The sequence below is a fragment of the Xiphophorus maculatus genome, chromosome 2 (genome assembly GCF_002775205.1).
Source record: "Xiphophorus maculatus strain JP 163 A chromosome 2, X_maculatus-5.0-male, whole genome shotgun sequence".
NCBI lineage: Eukaryota > Metazoa > Chordata > Actinopteri > Cyprinodontiformes > Poeciliidae > Xiphophorus > Xiphophorus maculatus.
This window is the reverse complement of record NC_036444.1, coordinates 9,520,875-9,539,494: the sequence shown is the minus strand read 5'-3', so window position 1 is coordinate 9,539,494 and position 18,620 is coordinate 9,520,875. Positions and strand designations below refer to the sequence as shown.

Sequence of the window (18,620 nt, the reverse complement as noted above, 5' to 3'; positions counted from 1 at the left end):
CATAAAGGCATCAGAATGAAACAAAAAGATAAAACACATCTTTCCTTTGGGCTGATGAAGCACTTGTGCTTCTTCCTGACCTTTCTTTGCCATAGAAAGGACATGTCCCTCTGTATGACACCAGCAATTTTTGTGGATTAATTATGTGGTTGAGACTATTCTTACCCCTAAAAGGAGAAAATATCTAGCCAACAAAAAGGTAAAAAATGAAAGCTTTATGACTTTCATCGACACCCAAGGATTCTGCAATCCTCCATTGACCCTCCAAGTTTATATACAACATCCATAAAATTCATAACATTGTATTTTATTTTTATTCCTAATTAACAGTGTAGTCTTCTTTTTAGTAACTGCCCAGAATGGCATTGAACTGGAGTTCATAAAAAAGAAAAGAAAACGAAGAAAAAATTGCCTTTTATCTCTAACGTACACAAACACTGTTCTGATTTATACACATTACACTTCCAAGTCACATCTGTTAAGAGCTTCTGTAAGGCACACTGGCACTCTCGTTCATGTTGACAAACACATACACAGAATATATCAGTAACAACTCAAGTTCCACAGATATGAGAGAGAAAGCAAAGACTCTGATAAGAGCTGTCACATCTTTCTTGTAAAAAAAGCTCAGCGTATTGCTACCACATGCATCAATCTACAGGTAATAATGTAAAGAGGACTTTTGCGGAATGCATTCTGCAGTCTCCTGCTATCAGCAATAGGGCTTTCTGTGAAATAAATCCACCTCTTAAAGAGACGTGACAGTCATCTGTTTCAGAGCTCTGTTTCTGTACCTTGGCCGCGCTCTTCAGCTGATACATGGACGGGTCATCAGGTGCTTTGCCAGCAGCACATTTGGTGGCACCAATGAGCTCGGCCAAAGCCTTGGCCACATCCCTTACAGCATTTATAAGAACCACCTGAGGAGATAGAGGTGGAATCAATAAAGCAAAATGGTCAGAGTGTAGGCTTATCGGCTGTGCTTTGGGGAGAGGATTTAGCACTTATCGCTCCAAGCTAGTCATGATACTTCAGACTTAGTGGAAAGCAGAGATAGTGGTATGCACTCAGGGGAAAGAAGAGGCACAATGTAGGATGAAATGGGAGTCAAAGAGAATCTAACACAGGATGCAAAATACAAAAAAAGAGCAGAGTTTTATTAAATAAAACCATAATAAAAAAACAGATCTGTTCTTTTTTACATGAAAAGGAGAAACCTTTATTAGTGTACTGTGGACTTTCATCACCTGTGTCTCAGGGTCATCGGATCCCATACTGGTCGCCCCCAGTTTGACAACCTCGGTAAGCTGAGTGATGGTCTTGGCTGAGGAGTGTGCAGCCTGAGCCAGCTTCTCCTGGGTGGACGCAGCTCCCGCCACCAGCAGCTTGGTGTCCTCCACCAGCGTCTTGGCCGTCTTCAGGATGCTTTCCCTGAGGGACGCGACACATTGTGTGACAATCTGCTCCTTAGTCGTAATGAAGCACCAACAATATAAAACAAAGCAGAGTGTCTCTCTCAGCAGTTTTAACATCTTAAACACTTCTCTTCTTAGAGATTTTTTTATTTATTCAAGCCCAGTTTCTCAATGGCTGTTTAGATGGAGGTCAGAGGCACCTGTGATCAGCAAATGACTCTTCGTTCTCCGGGTTCAGAGTTCCAGCTGAGGCGAACATGATTGTGGTGTCCAGGTCAGCAATAATTCCTGACACAGCACTGGCTGCTGTGATGCAGGCCTGGGTGCCTTTGTTTCCCGCTTGAAGTGCTGATAGCACCAAGGACACCTGAAACATGAATCAACACACAAAAACAATATCTGAAATGCGTTATTGAAAGTTGGAAAGACAACTAGGTCTACTACTCTTATCCCAGCAGCCCTAGTAAAGATGAGGTTCCTGGAGTGGATGGGGCCTCTCAACTCCCCTTAAATTTAAGGAGATTGGGCTTAGAGTATCATGTAAAACAGACTTTTGAGACTTTTCTTTTGAGTCTTATAATGTTGCTTTGATCCATTCATGCATGTTTGAGAAATCCTTGAATTTCCCACTCAGGGGTGCCTAAATGCTTGGTCCAACAAAGCAGAGCCTATTTCCACAAGGTTCCTCTTTAGAGCTACAGGGTTCCATCCTGGGGCCCCTCTCATTTAATATTTACATGCTCCTGCTAGCTCAGATTGTAATAAGTAGTGATTAATTACCATAACTATGGGTTTCATCCTGGGAAACTGGTGACATTGCGATGTCATCAGGTGACAATGAACCAATTCAAGCTCTCAGCAGATGCATAGACCAAATTACTATGTAGGTATGCTGTAACATTCTCCAGCTGAATAGAAATAAAACTTAAGTTATTATTTTTGGACCTAAGGAGGAACAATCAAGATTCAGCACGAAGTTACAGCTACTCCAGCTAGAAACTACCAGTAATCAGGCATGAAATCTGTGTGTAGTGATGGAGTTAGACATTTTTAGTGACACATAAAGACAATTTCAAAGTCGGCCTTTTATCCCTTGGAGAACATTTTCAAGATTAAAGATTTAATATCTCAACAAAACATAAAATAGAAAATAGAGCGCATGAGTTCTAACATCCTTATATTGGCTCACTCAGAGAATAGACTTTAAAATACGTTTCTTAGTTTGTGGTTTACATTGCATTTACCAATTTATGTCAGCAGGTGGCATAGCCTAACATAACAAATAACTAAAATGCTTGCTACGCTACAACCGACTGGTAACCTATTCAGGGCGTACCCGACCTCTTGCCAAATGACTGCTGGAGATAGACACCAGCTCCCCCGCGAACCTACAAAGGTAAGCGGGTATAGCCAATGGATGGGTGAATGATGATTAATTCCTCGTAAGACAAAAAACAGCCATTTCAAATGTATTCAAAGAAGGAAAACCTTCTCAGTGTCTGATTTTCTATATGTTTTAGGAATTACGGTCTCCAGGACATTTAACTTGTGTTGTGACTTTACCTGCACTGAAACTGGAGTAACTGACTGTTACTGGTTTGGAAGAATAGCTACCGGGCAACTACTGCAGAAAGCCATTTGCATAATCCTAGATTTCAATATAGCCTACTATATAAAAACAGCTGTAACAGTCTTTAAAAACCACAGCTGTAGTTATAATGAATACTAATTAGCTTTTTAGGCTTAATCAATGTCAAACATGTCAAAACTGCCACAATATATTAAACACACCTTCTTATTGGTAACACCTAGATTGACAAAAAAGGTCAAGTTTTCAACGACTGTGTTCCATATCTGCACATGAAAACACAGCATACAGTGGAATCTTATAAAAACAGTTTGGTGTGACATGATAAATCAGACAGTGATAAATAATTTCAGAAACCAAACCATCAAGCCATATTTAGATTCAGTTTCAGCATTACTCTACTTTCATAGGAGTCTATCAGCCTTCCACATATTTGTTTTGCTCACTCTGTTGCTCAAAATTTCTGCAAATATTTTAAGCTGTGAGAACATCTCTTGTTCATAAGCTTTAGCTATGCCATAGATTTTTCTGAGATTTTAATTATAAACTTCAGCTTTAAATTTTCTTCAGATAAAATTGTTTTTCTTTTTTCTTGCATCTGTTTTGACTTATAGTAATGCTGAACAATAATATCTACCTTCCTCTTTACTTGTCTTGCAAACATCTGAGGATTTTTGAGTTAAAGCTGATGGGTTTCATGATATCCTTTTTTGTAAGAATTTGCAGAATGCTAGTGGCCTTCAAAGTGATGAACTCAAGTAAAAGAACAACAGAGAGAAGATGTGAAGATAAGCAGTATATGGCCTGGGGTCATAAACTGAATCTGGGACATTTGCTTAGAAGAAATTAGCCTCCATATATGCTGCATCTGCTCTACCGTTAGCCATGAAGATTACCATCCACTTAAGTCATTGTAACCTCTCTGTGAACTGTGGGTTTAGTTCAGAGGTGATCAACTCCAGTATTCAAGAGTCAGTTTGAAACAAGTCTTACATGGATGCCAGTTCAAACACATCAGGGTAAAGTAATCGGCCAGGCCTCTGCAGAATTTGATGGCATGCTGAGGAGATATTCGAGTCATTTGATTCAGGCTTGTTGGAGTAGAGATGTTTATAAAATTTTCAGGACGGATGAAGCCAATTCCAGGTTAATCCTGTGCTTTATAACTGTTGATTATAAATAATAAAATGGCATGTGATTTCCAAGAACACCCAAACTGCATTAAGAACAATTTTTATATTTTTTCTTTAAAAAATGGCCTGTTTTTCACTGAAATTTCACAGGAAACATGTTACAATACAGCTAGAAAAAGTTTATGAATTATTCACAAAGTCAGATATTTTTATATCATAAAAACTGATTTTAAGATCTTAAAAGACCTTTTAAATTCACTGTTTATAGAAAAAAGGAGAGATTAATGGGGATTTAACATGCTCAGACTTTTAGAAAATATAATTTGAAATTATAACAAAAGCATAAGAAAAAATAGAGCAAGGAATGGTTTCCTTTACCAGTTTCTGATTTTATTGCTGCTTACCTTCTCTGTGACTGCTCGGGCGCACTCAATGAGTTCCCTCTTGGAGAAGCTGTCGGTGGGGCTGAGCTGCAGAGCTCCAGCCTTCTGGACCAGATAGATACATCCATGGCCTAGTTCTTGCACCCGTGTCTTAATCTGGAAAGCAACCTGAAAGGACAAAGTGGCTTGTGTTCACACAGCATTGGTCTTCTTGTTTGAATCATGCTAGAAAAATAACAATCACCCTTCAAGCTAGGATCTCTTACTGAGAGGTGCGAAATAAAACATTTCAAGCACCCTCAAAGAGGAAACGCTGGCACTGCACCTTTAATTTCCTGACTGCAATTCATGGGTGGGTGGTACTTCATTACAAGCATCACTATAGGCTTTTAGAGCGGCCTGTCACTATGGCAACCAACAGGGTTTCAAGCAGCTTGTTATATACAAGATACGATAAGAGCTGCTGTGCTTATTAGTGGTATATTTGCACACAGCCATCCTCAGGATAAATCAGAAAAGATTTAAGAGAACAGCAAGTGGGTGCTGCGAGAGGATGAATGCTGAGGGGACATTTTTTCTGTTTGATCTCCTGTTGTTGGTGAAGTTTGTGAAGGATATCTAAGAATAGAAAGCATTTGAGCTCATCAGAGTGTGAGAAATCCATTAAAATTCATTAAAAATGCAGACATTTCAGTGTCACAACCACATAAAAAGACTAAAGTATGTAATATTTTCTCACATATTCTTTTAAATACAACAGCGAGGAGCTCACCTCCTCTGGCTCTGCAGTAGCTGCAGCGAGGCGCCCTTGGTGTCCGAGCTGCGCATAGTCCACAGTCACCTGAGAGGCAAGGCCACCGAGCTCCTCAGGACAGGTCACAGACTTGGTCATCTGGTTATAGAAAGATTAAACATATTGTCATCATAAACATAATAATGTTTTCTCAGACATTGTAAGCAAAGATGAACTGAAGTAAAAGTCTTTGTTTCTGTGCACAAACTTGCTGATTCCAATGTCTATTGACTGTAGTGCTACACAGTTAAATGCTTTTGTATTACAATCACCATTTCTTGTGCAGTGATGGCGATGGCCTTGGAGAACTTCACCATGGTCGTCTGGTAGTCCACAAAAGATCCTTCAGGTTCAGGAGGAGTTCCTTCATCAAGCTGTTATGATCAAGAATCCATTTCACAATCCTGCTTATTTTCATTCCAGGTACTCTTACATATGTGAGAACTTGAAAGGTGGGCTGTCAAGATGGGCTGTTTAAATATTTTATTATTTGGAAAACATTTCAGGAGAATGTCACGTGCACCATTGGAAATGTCATTAATAAATAGTTTGTCTTTACCAATGCAAGTCTTCCTCTGAAAAGTGGAAAGCAGCAGGCGGTTCAGATTGTTTATAAATAAATAAAATGCCGCTAAAAGATAAGATCACAGATTTACAGTTCTTTAATTAACACAGCTTTTACAAGAAAACAAATAAAGAGGTAAATATCTGATCCAGGCCTATGCGGACGTGCAGATCACTTTCAATTATTAACCCCATTGTCAACATATTGATGTACCTGCAGGACGAGTCTTAGCTCACATCACCAGTGGATTCAAATCTGTATCATAATGATAATTGCTAACAAAGACACCACCTCAGAACACTTCCCACAAAATGATTTACCCGGGGTAAACCTCAGTCACCCTTCTGACAAATTAGAAACTGACTGTTGAAACATCACAGTGGACCTCGAGCATCTTGGATTCTCTACATGTTTATTAAAATTGGTATTATGTAATATTTGAATTCTCTGAGAAACATAAATTTAGTTTTTATAAGCTGTAAACCATATTCATCAAAATGAACAGAAATAGACTTTTCGAATACATCACTTTATGTGTAAAGCATCTTCTACTGAATTTGAATCCGATGAAATAAAAAAAACAACTTTTCAATGATACTCTAATTTATTGAGATGTGCCTGTAAATATAGCTGAGATTAGTCAAAATAGGTAAACTAAGCCTGACTGTCAATATCTATATACAGTATATGGTTAGGATTAGGCTAAATTTAGGCAAGATCTCTATACTATAAAAGCCAAATTTTAGGGACTGAATAAAGACAATGACTTGGCCCACTTCAAATAGACAAATGAAATAGAAGTGCACAGTTGGAACAAAAGATGCCCTTACTCACCCTGCCAATGGACTCAGCAATAGACTCCACCATGCCCCCGACCATGCCAACCTCGCTCGCTGCCTCATTCAAAGTCACCATGATGTCGTCCACAGCCTCCTTCATCAGTTGTGCAGCCTCAGAGATGGCATCATGAGTGTGGGATGCCTGGGGAGGAAAAGACTGATCAGGATTGCTTGTCTTAGTTGTTTCTAACTAACTATTCTGTGTCGTACTCTGGCTGGTGTCTTACCACAGAACATTTACTATATATAATTATTAAATGTAGGGCATCAAATTATTTTAAGCAAAATGAATCTTAAATTAGCTAATTCATATTTCATTAACTATGCCGTCTTTATCTGAAATGCACATCATTTACAGTAAAAGACTATTAGAAGCAACTGTGCACCTTTGGGTTTCCTCCGCCTTCTTTGGCAGCATAGAGCATCTGAAGGGCAGACTCGGACAACGTTTTGGTTTGATCCAGGATGGTCATCTGCTGTTGGTGGTCTTGCAGTTTCGAGACTAAGCCCACTGATGCCACAATGAGTGGATCAAAGTAACCAGCCAGCTGAGTCACCTGCAGGAATGTGTTTAAGAGATATGTAAGAAAAGAAAAGGATTGAAGAACAAAAATAGAAAAGAAAACCCCGGCTGTAATGGGCTTTTGTTCTGAATCCAAAGGGGATGAAGAGCTACACGGTCAGACAAGAGCACCTTGTGTCCCAGTTGGGCAGCTTCGCCTCGGGCTGCTGTGGAGACAGGATCAATCAGATGACCGATCTCTTGCACAGAGGATGTCAGCTGCTCCTGGAGTGCCTGTTGAGTCACACCAGCAGATAATTACAGCTGAAGCCACAACAGAAAAGCTAACAGATCCCCAGTTATTTCTCTTAAACAGGGCACAGCTGATGGGGTATGTGCACTCACCTCCATGGAGATATCATCTCTACAGGGCAGTGTCTGCCCAACTGCAGCCAGGGAGGCTTGCTCAATATCTCGGATACATTTATTGATGTTATCAATGGAGTAATCGCACTCCCTCTGCCCTGGAGCCTTGTCCCTGTCACCAGAAATATGCAAATATATATGCAAAAGATTTATATGCCTTTGATAAAAAAAAGACAAAGTAAAAAAGAAAAGCTGGCTTACTATACCCTACAAAAAAAGTGTTCATACCTCTTGGGCCTTTTCACATAATGTTACAGTAGAACCACAAATTCTATGCATGTTGTTAGAATTACATATGATGAACCAACCCAAACTGGTGCAGAACATGCTTTTCATTTTTTCCACAAATAACAAACTTAAAAGTGTGGCATGCATTAGTATTAAGCCTCTTATGTTCTGATATTCATTAATAAAAGCCAGTACACTCAAAAAACTGCTAATAAGTGAAACGTGTGTAAATGTGTATCATTTAAACTTAGTATAAATCCATATTTTTTGTGATTTGTTAGAGAACACTAGTGAACACACAACATCATAAAGTCAGAGGAACACATCAGATAGGTCAGGGTTGAAACTGAGGAGAAGTTAGCTTATAAAGCAATTAACTAGAGCCCCATGGTAATGGTGGAGCAACTGCAGAGATCTAAAGCTCAGATAGGATAGTCTGTCATCAATTATTTGTGTGGCTCACAATCCTGACGTTTATAAATAACTAAGCCAAAAGTCAGTTGGTGTTTGAAGAAAAGTCCTTGGAATGGAAATTTTTTGGGGATATGCTATGTTGGGGCAAAACCAACATGTGATATAAGCTGATCTTTTTGGACAAAATGTACAACATTACATGTGGGAATCATCCTGTGGAGATGCTTCTCTTTAGCCAGGACAAGGAAGCTGATAAGTAGATACTTATATGCAAGAAAGGAGCAGTCAAAGCCTGAATTGGAATTCAGATTCTGTATAAAGAGTTGAAAATTGAAGTTTAGAGATGCTCTTCAACTAATGTGACTGAATTTGAGCATTTCTGACAAGAATTTTTGCAATTTCAATGTCTACATGTGCCAATGTGATTTCTGCTGGTAACTGCAGAGAAATGTGTTCTCTTATTACTGAATCAGAAGAACTGAATTAAAACTATGCACTGATTTGTGCTTATCTTTTAAATAACATTCAAAATAAAACACACTGAAATCTGTCATTATGGTGCAACAAAACATAAAAAGCGCAAAGTATTCTAACATTTTTGCTATACACTGTATACATTTTTTTCAGGTTTGAAAAATTAATACCTGTATTCTCACAAAAGAAAAATCTATTTCCCTCCTTACATGATAGCACAAGCTTACTGATTAACCCACTTCTGTTTATTCTGTAATCAAGCTTTTCCTGCCAGGAGTGGAGACAGACAGGAGTCATCACTAAGAGGTTAAGAGGCAACCGGCGTACAATCATATGTAAAACATTTCTAAATGGAAAAAGTGCCATTATTTCTCATCCCGTAATGATGTAAAAAGCACTTTTTGAAATGATAACCTATTCTTTTATATAGGTTATCATCCAGTCAGCCAGTTGATGACCAGCTGATGACCAGTCATCCGACTGAAGTCAACAGGATGGGTGGAGCACATGGGGAGATTTATTGCAGCTAATTAACCTAGTACAAAGCAGTTGGTATTATGGTTACTATAAATTGAGAACAGCAATTTACTGCAAACTTGAATAGATATCAGGAAGCACGTCCTGTAGTTCCAGAATGGGATTGTTTTCTCCAGCTATGAGTTCATTTCTAAAATCCTTGATCCAGGATAATTGTGCAGAAACATATGGCGAGTAGGATTCTACTAACCTGATCGATGTGATGAGACTTTTAATGGAGTCAGAAACCGTCCTGGAGTGGCCTGCCAGAATGGACCATGTGGGGGGGTCTTTGGGGTTGAGGACCAGCGAGCGGGCCGTTTCTATGAGGTAAGTGGAGCTATCAAGCATGGAGCGGGCCGAGCGTACTATAGGCTCCTGTGCCACCGAGCCCTGGAGACATGAAAGGATTTGTGTGAGTGAATCAACAGCCAGCAGCTAGCCATGTTGCTCCGACAGAGTTGTTAATATTCTCTGACTACCTTAGAGAGATCAAACGTGCAATCAAATGGAGGGATGAGATTAGAAAGGCGGCTTTACACAGACGTAGAGACTAACACCTTTAGTCTTTATGATAGGAGCCAAAACCTCCCTTGACAATTAGATTAACAAGCTGAAGATTATAGCAGCTGTGGTGAGAGCAATTGCTGTTAAACGCTGCCCTCCAACAGATTACAGCCATAAAGCGTTTAGAGAAAGGTGCAAGCACTGCACTGCTAAAATGGAAAACCAAAATCCATCTTGGATCTAATTTTGACAGTGAAAGAGAAAGAAAGACAAAACGTAATCTCTGGTCAAATTCTCTACTTTTGTGAAGAGCTGCCTTATAGGAAGAAAGTTATCACTAAATACATAATACTAAGTAAATAAAGAATTCCATAAAAGATATTTCTTCATTTCTGTTTGGTTTTCTCATTTGCATCTATAACCATTAAAACAACATAATGAAGAATGGTCCATTGCAAAGGATCATTACAACGCATGAATACCTCATTACTGATCTGAGCTGGGATGCTTGCAAACTCAGGGTTGTTAGCAAAGGTTGACAGGTTTTCTACAGCCTCAAGGAGTGGAGCTGTGGCAACACGGCACCTATTTCTATTGTCCTCCGAAAAATCGCCATCTAATGCCTGTAAAGAGAAAATGCTGCATGAAAATATATCTGCCTATTTTGGTCTTGTAATTGAACGTAATTGAAGTATACATACACATCTGCACCATCTCCTTTGACCAACCACAGACAGACAAAAATAATCTGTAACAAATTTACACTCAACGTTTTGATCAGTTGGGGAGTTGACCTTGATGGTTTTGACGAGGTTGGCTGTGGTGTTGGCCACCTCTTTGGCTGACTGGACAAACTGCCTCCTAGCCACAGGATTGGAGGTTTTAGAAGACGCTAGACGGCAGGCGTTACAGAGAGCTGAGGTGTGCTTGGCAACAATCGTTGCTGCAGACAGGACCTTATGGACAGATAAACGGCAAACATCAAACAAGTTTAGAAATGTAGGTAACTCTGGAATATCAAAATGCCTTTACAATATGCCAACAATAACTTCAAATCACATGAGGTTTGTGGTGCACATGTCACCCACTAAAACTACCAAATTTTGTTCCTATTTAAAATGTTGGTCTTGTAGATATGGATACCAAATCATTATATTTTAAAGGGGGAAATCCAAGTCAACTCTCAAGTCTTTTGCCCCAATTAAAAGGCAAGACTAAAATCTCTGGGGAACAAGTCTCATGTCTCATAAACTCTTTACAGGGCAAGTGCTAGTCAAGTCCCCAGCTGCAGCTCATTGGCAGTCTTGAGCTTTGCATGTGCTGAAAGACACTACAGTACCAAGACATTCCTCCAGTCTATGATTTGCTGTTTCTGACCGGGAGCGGTGTATTTCTGCAAATGGCAGTAGGATGACTGGAAGGAGCCAGAGGAGCTTGAGTTTTCACATATTATCTTATTCATATTCTACTGTCTGGACATAGTGACAGTTTTAACAAATATAGAAAAAGTACATTTTTATAAAAGTTACCTACTGCAGTTTTAATGTCCTGAACTCTTTGTTCCAACAGTCTGTCTGTTCCTGCTTAGTGTTTAACATAATGGGGCATCTCAAGGTAACACCTAACACAAGTTCTTAAAGCACACAATTACACTGCAACAACACAATCAATGTTTATTCAGTTGACCTGTCAGTAGCTTAAATGGCTGAAGGCTGTGCTAAGACAAAATGCTGCCAAGCTAGGTTTTAGAGTGGAGAGCAAAAGGCCACCATGTTTCTCTGTAAAAGTAGAATAGTAAACAACAAGATAATGAATGCAATGTCTTTAGAGTGCTTTACTTTTCACAGTCAGAAAGGTTAAAGTTCAGGCATTTTGTCATCCTCATTTACAAAGGCACATAAAGCAACCGCCACATGCCAGAAAATATTTTTTGTGGTGTCTTTCAGATTAAGATGCATCATCTTACCTGTGAGGGACTACTGGCTGGGTCCACTAAGTTCTGGCAAGCTGTCTGTATGGCTTGATGCGCTCGGGCAAACTGAATAGGATCCACTAGCCCTTCATGACCTGAGTGACTATTAGGATCTGAAACAGCTACAAGGTAAGAGGCCTAAAGGGTTGACAGAAACAGAGAGTTAAGAGTGTGTTTGTTGAGTTAGTTTTAACCAGCAAACTGGAATGGTTATTACAGACAAATTTAACATGCATGAGTGCAAATCCATATACAATTTCCATGCAAATCTAAGTTTAATATGTTTAATATGACATACAGTATAATATGAAAGTTTTGTACAGTAAAAGCTAGTGTGAACAAAAAATTGCTCCTTTCTTGAAAAGGCAACAACATGAGGATGCTATTTTAGAGTTTTAAGGATGGCAGACTGTAAAATCTTCAAAAAAGACCTGCCTCACTCTGCATGTGTCTCATTTACTCAATACAAAGCTCCCCAGTAGACTCCAAATAGTATTTGAGTGTTTTCAACCCTGTCATGATGCTTTAGGTTCTTTTCATGTAAGCTCGGCTTTGAAAAATAAAAAAAAATAATTCAATGCAGTCTGGTTAGTTATGAAAATGTAACCACAAACACAGTAAACAGAATAAAATCTGAAATGACAGCAGCAGCCGGGTATCACCCAGGGTGCGTTGGTGCGATGGCGCGATCTCACCTGTGCTGCAGCCTCTGTCAGCCCACACAAAGCTTTGGATGCCAAACTCACACTCTCTCCAAAGGCTAAAACATCACCTGTCTTACAGTGCTGAGAAATGCCTGCCATTGACTCTCCCAGAACCTGAGGCACATCAAAAATAAATAAGAAGCGGACAAATTAGATGTTAAACTGTCTGCTGCATAAAATACCTCTGACAATTAAAGCATACAGCAGTCTGAATCATTTTAAACGCCAGTACTTTTGAGTTCTCCATGACGCTTTCGATGCAGTCAAAGTATGAGAGTTCATTTACTGGCTCGTTGGGGTTGCCTAGGAGACCTCTGACAGCCTGCGCACAGATGGAGATGTTAATAACTTGAACCACTGTGAACATATCAATAAACATTTCTGCTATAACACCACTGTAAATCTATCAGGCAGTTAATTCAGATATTAAAATGGCCATTCAATGTAAATAGCACATATGAGATGATGCTTCAAAGATAAATTATATCAATCAGTCCCTTTAATTAAAGTTTATTGGTGTTGAAATTAATGTTCAGTTAGGTAATTGAGTAGTAACATGGAGAAACTGAACACAGGCTTCATAAGGTAAAATGCTTAGGATACTAAAGTTTAGACAGTGCAACCACTTTTACTGCTGCTCTTCAGGGGCCCTATGAGAGATATCAGATAAAAGAATAACTGCAACTGGAAACAGAAATAAAACATAACCAAGCCCTTCAAAGTAAGTTCAGGCGTGCTTATGTCCCTCCCAACAAAACCTTTACCCTTACCTCCACCCCAAAAAAAAAAATACTATGTCCGTCCTACATCAACTTAATGGATAGTTGCCACCCAAAAAACTAAATATAAAAACAAATATCTTAATGTTCTAAATTAAGAAAGCTTCAATGATCATAGTTATATATAAAGCAAAGTTACTTCAGAGAGTAACTACCAGCATTAACCCAACATTTTAAAAATTCAGAAAAATTACAGAAATCATCAAAATTCTCAAAGTACCCTTTCACGATTATTTTCTGTCTTGTGAAAAGCTAATTTTTCAGGATGTTAAAGCAAAGTTTTTTTGTGCAAAAATGCCAGTTTTTATTAGCACCTTGTAACAATTAAGTGAACACAAATGAGAGCACACAATCAAACTCTTAATATTGTTGGGATCTTTGAAAAGGGTTCCTCCAAAAAATATGCTATAAAAATAGTTTGCTTTATTTTTAATAAGCAATGTAAATTTCTATTCCATTCAGCCTTAAATCCTATGCTAAGATTTCAGTTCACGGTGTTGCATTTCTTGCAATCAGGCAAAAATGTACTATAGGTGAAAATAGAAGTGTGCACTTTAGCTGATGCAGGACTATAAAAGGATTCTATACTTGTAAGACTTTGACGTAAAGTTTTAGAAGCTATAAGAAAAGAACATGAGCAACTCAGTGATAGCATTCTGACAAAAATTCTCAGTCTGCAGTATGAATTTTATCAAGGAAGAAGAAAAAAACAGAGCAATTACAATATTGTTCTATTCTCTGCTGTGAGCTTGGACACAAACATAAAATGTACATTGAATGTAAATGTATACATGTACATCTGTTCCTCAAGCTTGGTGTTTGTCGATATGAATTGAAGTGAATGTGGGGACATCTACCTCCAACTCCCTCAAGGCGTTGTCACACTCTTTTTGTCCCGCTGCTTGCTGGGTGCAGATTGTTATCAGCTGGTTGATGCTCTCCGTCACTGCCCTGAAACACACCAGCAGCCCCAAAACATCCGCTGTTAACTCTCACCTGTGAAAACTACACGCACATACACACAGCCTCACATGTGCTTTAAGCTTCCCTATTCAAGCATGGCAGTGCTGGCCTCTCATTGTGATCGGATAACACGGTGCACAGGGCACAGAGATTGTCTTGAGTTTGTGTTCAGCCTTGCTGAGCACAGACAAGCTCCAGCCAAGGCTTCCATCCTCCTAATTAGACAGAGAGGAGTCAGTCAGGCCAAAAGCCCAATGGGACCAGCTGCTTGGCTTCTCTCCACTAAGGGGAGGATATGCACTCCCTTTAGCAAGACCAAACAGACATGTTGTAGGAGTGGCATACAGATGCAGCAGGAAGATGTTTTGTGTATCCATCACAACTTACACAATCAGGACCAGTTAGATACTCCGCATCATGAGTGGACAATAGAAATGATTCAGCTTCACTCTGAATAATATTGTACCTTGCTGCTACAGCTAGAAGATTTTTTGCATTGGCAGCACCTGGATCCACAGAGAGAGACTTGGCGGCCAGTAGCAGCTTACTTGATGCCATTGAGATGTTTTTCAGATTACCAATGACTTGAATCTGGTCCTCTTTGCTCTGAGCAGGGACAAAACAAAGAAGAATACATGTATTCTTATGATAGATGGAAAAAAATACAGAAAACAATAACCACATCTGCAGGTTAGAAAACTACTATCTTGGCAAGAATGTCAAATAAATGTATTTATGGCATCTCCTTAACTAACCATTTTCTGTACATAGTGGGCTCAAACTTAGGTGTTACGCTGTGTCAACTCCTATTGAACTCCATCTTTACAAACTAATGAGTTAAATCACCAGAACAAGAGCACCACTAGATCCTATTAAATCTGAAAGTGTAGGCGCTGTTAGAGGCTATCAGTGCTCCCAAGTTAATAAGGTGAAAATGTTCAATTAACCACTGTCTTAAACAATATCTTAGCTAATAAGGTAATAAAAAAATACACTGCGTATTTAAGGCTTTCAGCACAATGATGCTTAAGCGCTCCACTGAATAGCCATTTCAGTGGAATGTGGAGGAGGAAGTTGCATGATTGTGAAACCTACTTGGGTGTGTCCTGCCATCTCAATGCCAGCATCCAGGAACTCATCAAAGTCTTGGCTGAACTTCCCTGAGGCTGCAGCCAGCTGGCTGCTTGTTCCACGGGATGAGTGGACGACCTCGCCTGCTGAGTGGTTGAGTTCAGCTGCTGTGTGGTTCAAATCAGTTTGGGCCTCCTGGAAAGTCTTACTGCAGGGAGGGAGCTTCAAAGACAGGTCAGTTTATTAGGATTTGCAGTACAAAAATGCATTGATATTTCAAAATACAGATGCAGGTTGAATAGTCACACTTATATTAGGAATTCAATTCGAAATTTGAAACTTGTGTATTGTATAGTTTTATAGCACGCAGAGTGGTAAGCATTCGTTTCTGTTATTTTTCATGAATTACAGCTAATGAAATGTTGTATCAATGTTTTGACCAACACAATAAGATGGGAGAACGCTGACTTGACTGACAATATACACAAATACATTATATACATATTTAACACCTTGTAAATTTCCCCCAAACTCTTGAGTCGACTTTGCTCAAGAGTTTGGGCAAAGTCTTGAGCAAACTCAAGGCAGTTATCTGCAGTTATCTCTGCTTTTTGTACATCTTCTTCTACTACAGTTTTTCCTCTAACTCAACTTTCAGTTAACATGCTTGCAAGCTGTATCCCTTATTTACAATAATCCTTTGTGAGTTGAATAAAAAACAACTGAAGTAAAACAGCTTTTTAATAATATTCTAAGCTTGACCAGAACTCACACAGTCCACCAGGAGCTTCTTGCTGGCTTCCCCGATGCTCCTGAGAGCCATATCGACGTCCTTCTGGCCTGGTAGGCAGTTCACACAGTTATTCAGGGAGTGTGACACCGCTTTAGCTACCTGAAACACAGCACAACATCAGTGAATAGACTGCCATTACCCATTCTAATAATGTGCTACACAGTAAAGCCCAAGAGCAAAGCAGAGCTATACTGGGGGGGAAAAAAAACATCTGAAATGCAAATTGAGCTTAGAGCGCTGTCACTAATTTTTGCTGCTGTCACAGATTTATGCTAAACAATATGTTTATCTCCTGAAGGGTCTGTGGGAAATGAATGGTTTTATTCCCAAGGGAGGAATGTCAGGCAACAAAGGACTCAGCGGGGAGAAAATAGTAACGCTTAGAGGGGATGATTGTTATGGAAAACCAGAAATGTTTACAAATCAGCGGCATATGGGGGAAGAGGACTGAGAAGAACAATGTAATCACTGGGGGGCATTGATATCGCATCTGGGACTAAATAGCTGGGACCTGTGCTACCTGAGCCAGTCTCTGCTGACTCTCAGCATCTCCTGGATGAACCAGAGCCTGATGGGCCTCATGGATCAGCATGGCCGAGCCTTCCATCACATACTGAGCCGAGTCCAACATGGCAGCTGCAGCTTGAGGCTCCTTAGTGCTGGCCGCTACACCTCTGGCGGCTTGGGCCAAAGTCCTCAAAGCCTGGGCTGTTTCTCGTGCGGCAACACCTGCAATAAAAAAGAAAATAATTAAATGAATCAATCACATGTTGATAAAACATAGCAAGGATAGACAGTAGATGTGCAACTTGTCTTTTTTTATATTTTCTAAAACTGTTTTCAGCAGTCCTTGTGTTAAAGAATACTTATTTTCCCTATTGACAGCAATTGTTGCAACATCCTATAAATCAGCTGGGAGTAGAAACATACTGTGACCAAAACTACGATAGCGAAATGCCCTCACTGTCTAAATTAATGAGGTTGTATAATAAATACGGCCTCCACATGGGAGGTGCTCTTAAATTATTACACATAGAGCTAAAACAGCAGCAAATTGCATCAAATTGCATTAACCAGCAGAGTGGAGCCATTTACTGATGAAATGTTAAATCCAGTAAAAAAAGAAAAGATTAATGAGCAGCGGGCAGCACCCTGAGCCACAGCATGAAGCAGTGCCTGGAAGCACTCGTTGTTGGAAAAGCTGTTCTCTACATGTCTTTAAACTCCACCTAGATTTAGGAAATCACATTTAACAGAAACAACAGCCAGGCAGATTACAAAAAAAAATATTGCTGAAAACAATAAAAATAATCATAACCCAGTTAGCCTTTTATTTTTGCTGTAGTTCGTCGGTTTGCTGGAGTAAAGTGGGAACGAGTAACTGCAGTAAATGTGAGCATCTTGTATTTGCTCAGAAGAGGTTACCTGTATAATGTTCATTGCCCTGAGCAGCACAGGTCAGCAGCTGGGCCATAGAGGAGCCCACAGCCTTTGATGTACTTCCCAAATCTTGAGCACACTTTTCCAGCTGCAAGAGCAACACAGTGAATCATTAGTTCCACCTGCTTATGCATGACCAAAACATACAGTATATGTCAAAGATAAATACTCATGCATTAATGGAGGAAAATGAATGAGTAAACACTCTGACCAACAATGACAACGTATTACCATGGTTTAGATCGAAACATATTTATGTGTTAGAATGACCTAGACAATTGAGAATCTGTGTCAATACTAAAATACGTTCTTGCTCATACATACTCTCAATTCAATTCAACTCATATTGAGGAATTTTGCAAAAAATAGGGAAACCTTTCAGTCTCTAAATGTGCTAAATGTCTTAAATCTGTTTCACAAAGTTAACAAACTTTGTGAAACAGTAAAGCTGCAGTATCATGGTTTTACCTAGTTTGCCTCCTTATGGAGATCTTACTAGATTAGTCCAACAAAATATACAGGAACATTCGCTTAAAGTCATTTTAATAAATTATTTCAGTAAGAACAAATTAATTTTGTAATGTATCTCACTATCTACTGACCGTTTCTCCTGGAAGAGGTTTTAACTGGCCATCAATCACAGACCTCTTTGCATCTTGGAGTTCACTCTTTAGTGTCTGCACTGTCTTGAGCGCTGAGTCAATCTCCAAAGGGCCACAGGCTTCATGGGCCTTCAGATAACACCCAAACAACAAAATGTCATTCAAACTCAATTATGCAGAACAGACAGAATCATATGCTATATGCTGCTGATATTACTAGATGAGATCAAAGGAGTGGAGTTTCATTAAAATACAAAAGCAAGCAAATATCCTGTGGCATTCAGATGTATCTTGTTATCTCATGCAGTGTTATGGATACCTTCTGCATGGCAGTCCGGAGCTCTGCCAGACAGGTTGCTAAATTCTTGGCACACTGGCCCAGTTGCATAGCAGCAGCCTGCTCAGCCACCGTTGGCACAGCTGACTTTGCCGACGCAACCATCTTGCTTCCAGGCTGACAGATAGTGACAGAAATATAAAAATCCATTATTAAGATGTAAATAAAAGCAAAGG

The 18,620-nt window shown here is 39.4% G+C and overlaps 1 protein-coding gene across 5 annotated transcripts in view; it reads right to left on the bottom strand.

Moving 5' to 3' along the window:
- The window catches only part of tln2 (talin 2), a 108,776-nt gene that overhangs the window by 15,725 nt on the left and 74,431 nt on the right, over positions 1-18,620 (bottom strand). For 3 of the 5 annotated variants that reach the window (XM_023346480.1, XM_023346490.1, XM_023346486.1), the window contains exons 24-47: positions 18,427-18,561; positions 18,108-18,236; positions 17,491-17,593; positions 16,586-16,794; positions 16,045-16,164; positions 15,297-15,494; positions 14,668-14,807; positions 14,096-14,189; positions 12,692-12,781; positions 12,451-12,573; positions 11,750-11,893; positions 10,554-10,739; positions 10,266-10,406; positions 9,488-9,669; positions 7,624-7,756; positions 7,411-7,512; positions 7,103-7,273; positions 6,712-6,858; positions 5,585-5,686; positions 5,292-5,411; positions 4,541-4,687; positions 1,616-1,782; positions 1,248-1,431; positions 795-920 (exon numbers count right to left, since the gene is read on the bottom strand). In XM_023346480.1, coding sequence (XP_023202248.1) covers positions 795-920; positions 1,248-1,431; positions 1,616-1,782; positions 4,541-4,687; positions 5,292-5,411; positions 5,585-5,686; positions 6,712-6,858; positions 7,103-7,273; positions 7,411-7,512; positions 7,624-7,756; positions 9,488-9,669; positions 10,266-10,406; positions 10,554-10,739; positions 11,750-11,893; positions 12,451-12,573; positions 12,692-12,781; positions 14,096-14,189; positions 14,668-14,807; positions 15,297-15,494; positions 16,045-16,164; positions 16,586-16,794; positions 17,491-17,593; positions 18,108-18,236; positions 18,427-18,561 — 3,393 coding nt within the window. The remainder of the gene's footprint in view (positions 1-794; positions 921-1,247; positions 1,432-1,615; positions 1,783-4,540; positions 4,688-5,291; positions 5,412-5,584; positions 5,687-6,711; positions 6,859-7,102; positions 7,274-7,410; positions 7,513-7,623; positions 7,757-9,487; positions 9,670-10,265; positions 10,407-10,553; positions 10,740-11,749; positions 11,894-12,450; positions 12,574-12,691; positions 12,782-14,095; positions 14,190-14,667; positions 14,808-15,296; positions 15,495-16,044; positions 16,165-16,585; positions 16,795-17,490; positions 17,594-18,107; positions 18,237-18,426; positions 18,562-18,620) is intronic. The other 2 variants (XM_005798236.2, XM_023346496.1) reach the window with 1 other exon arrangement.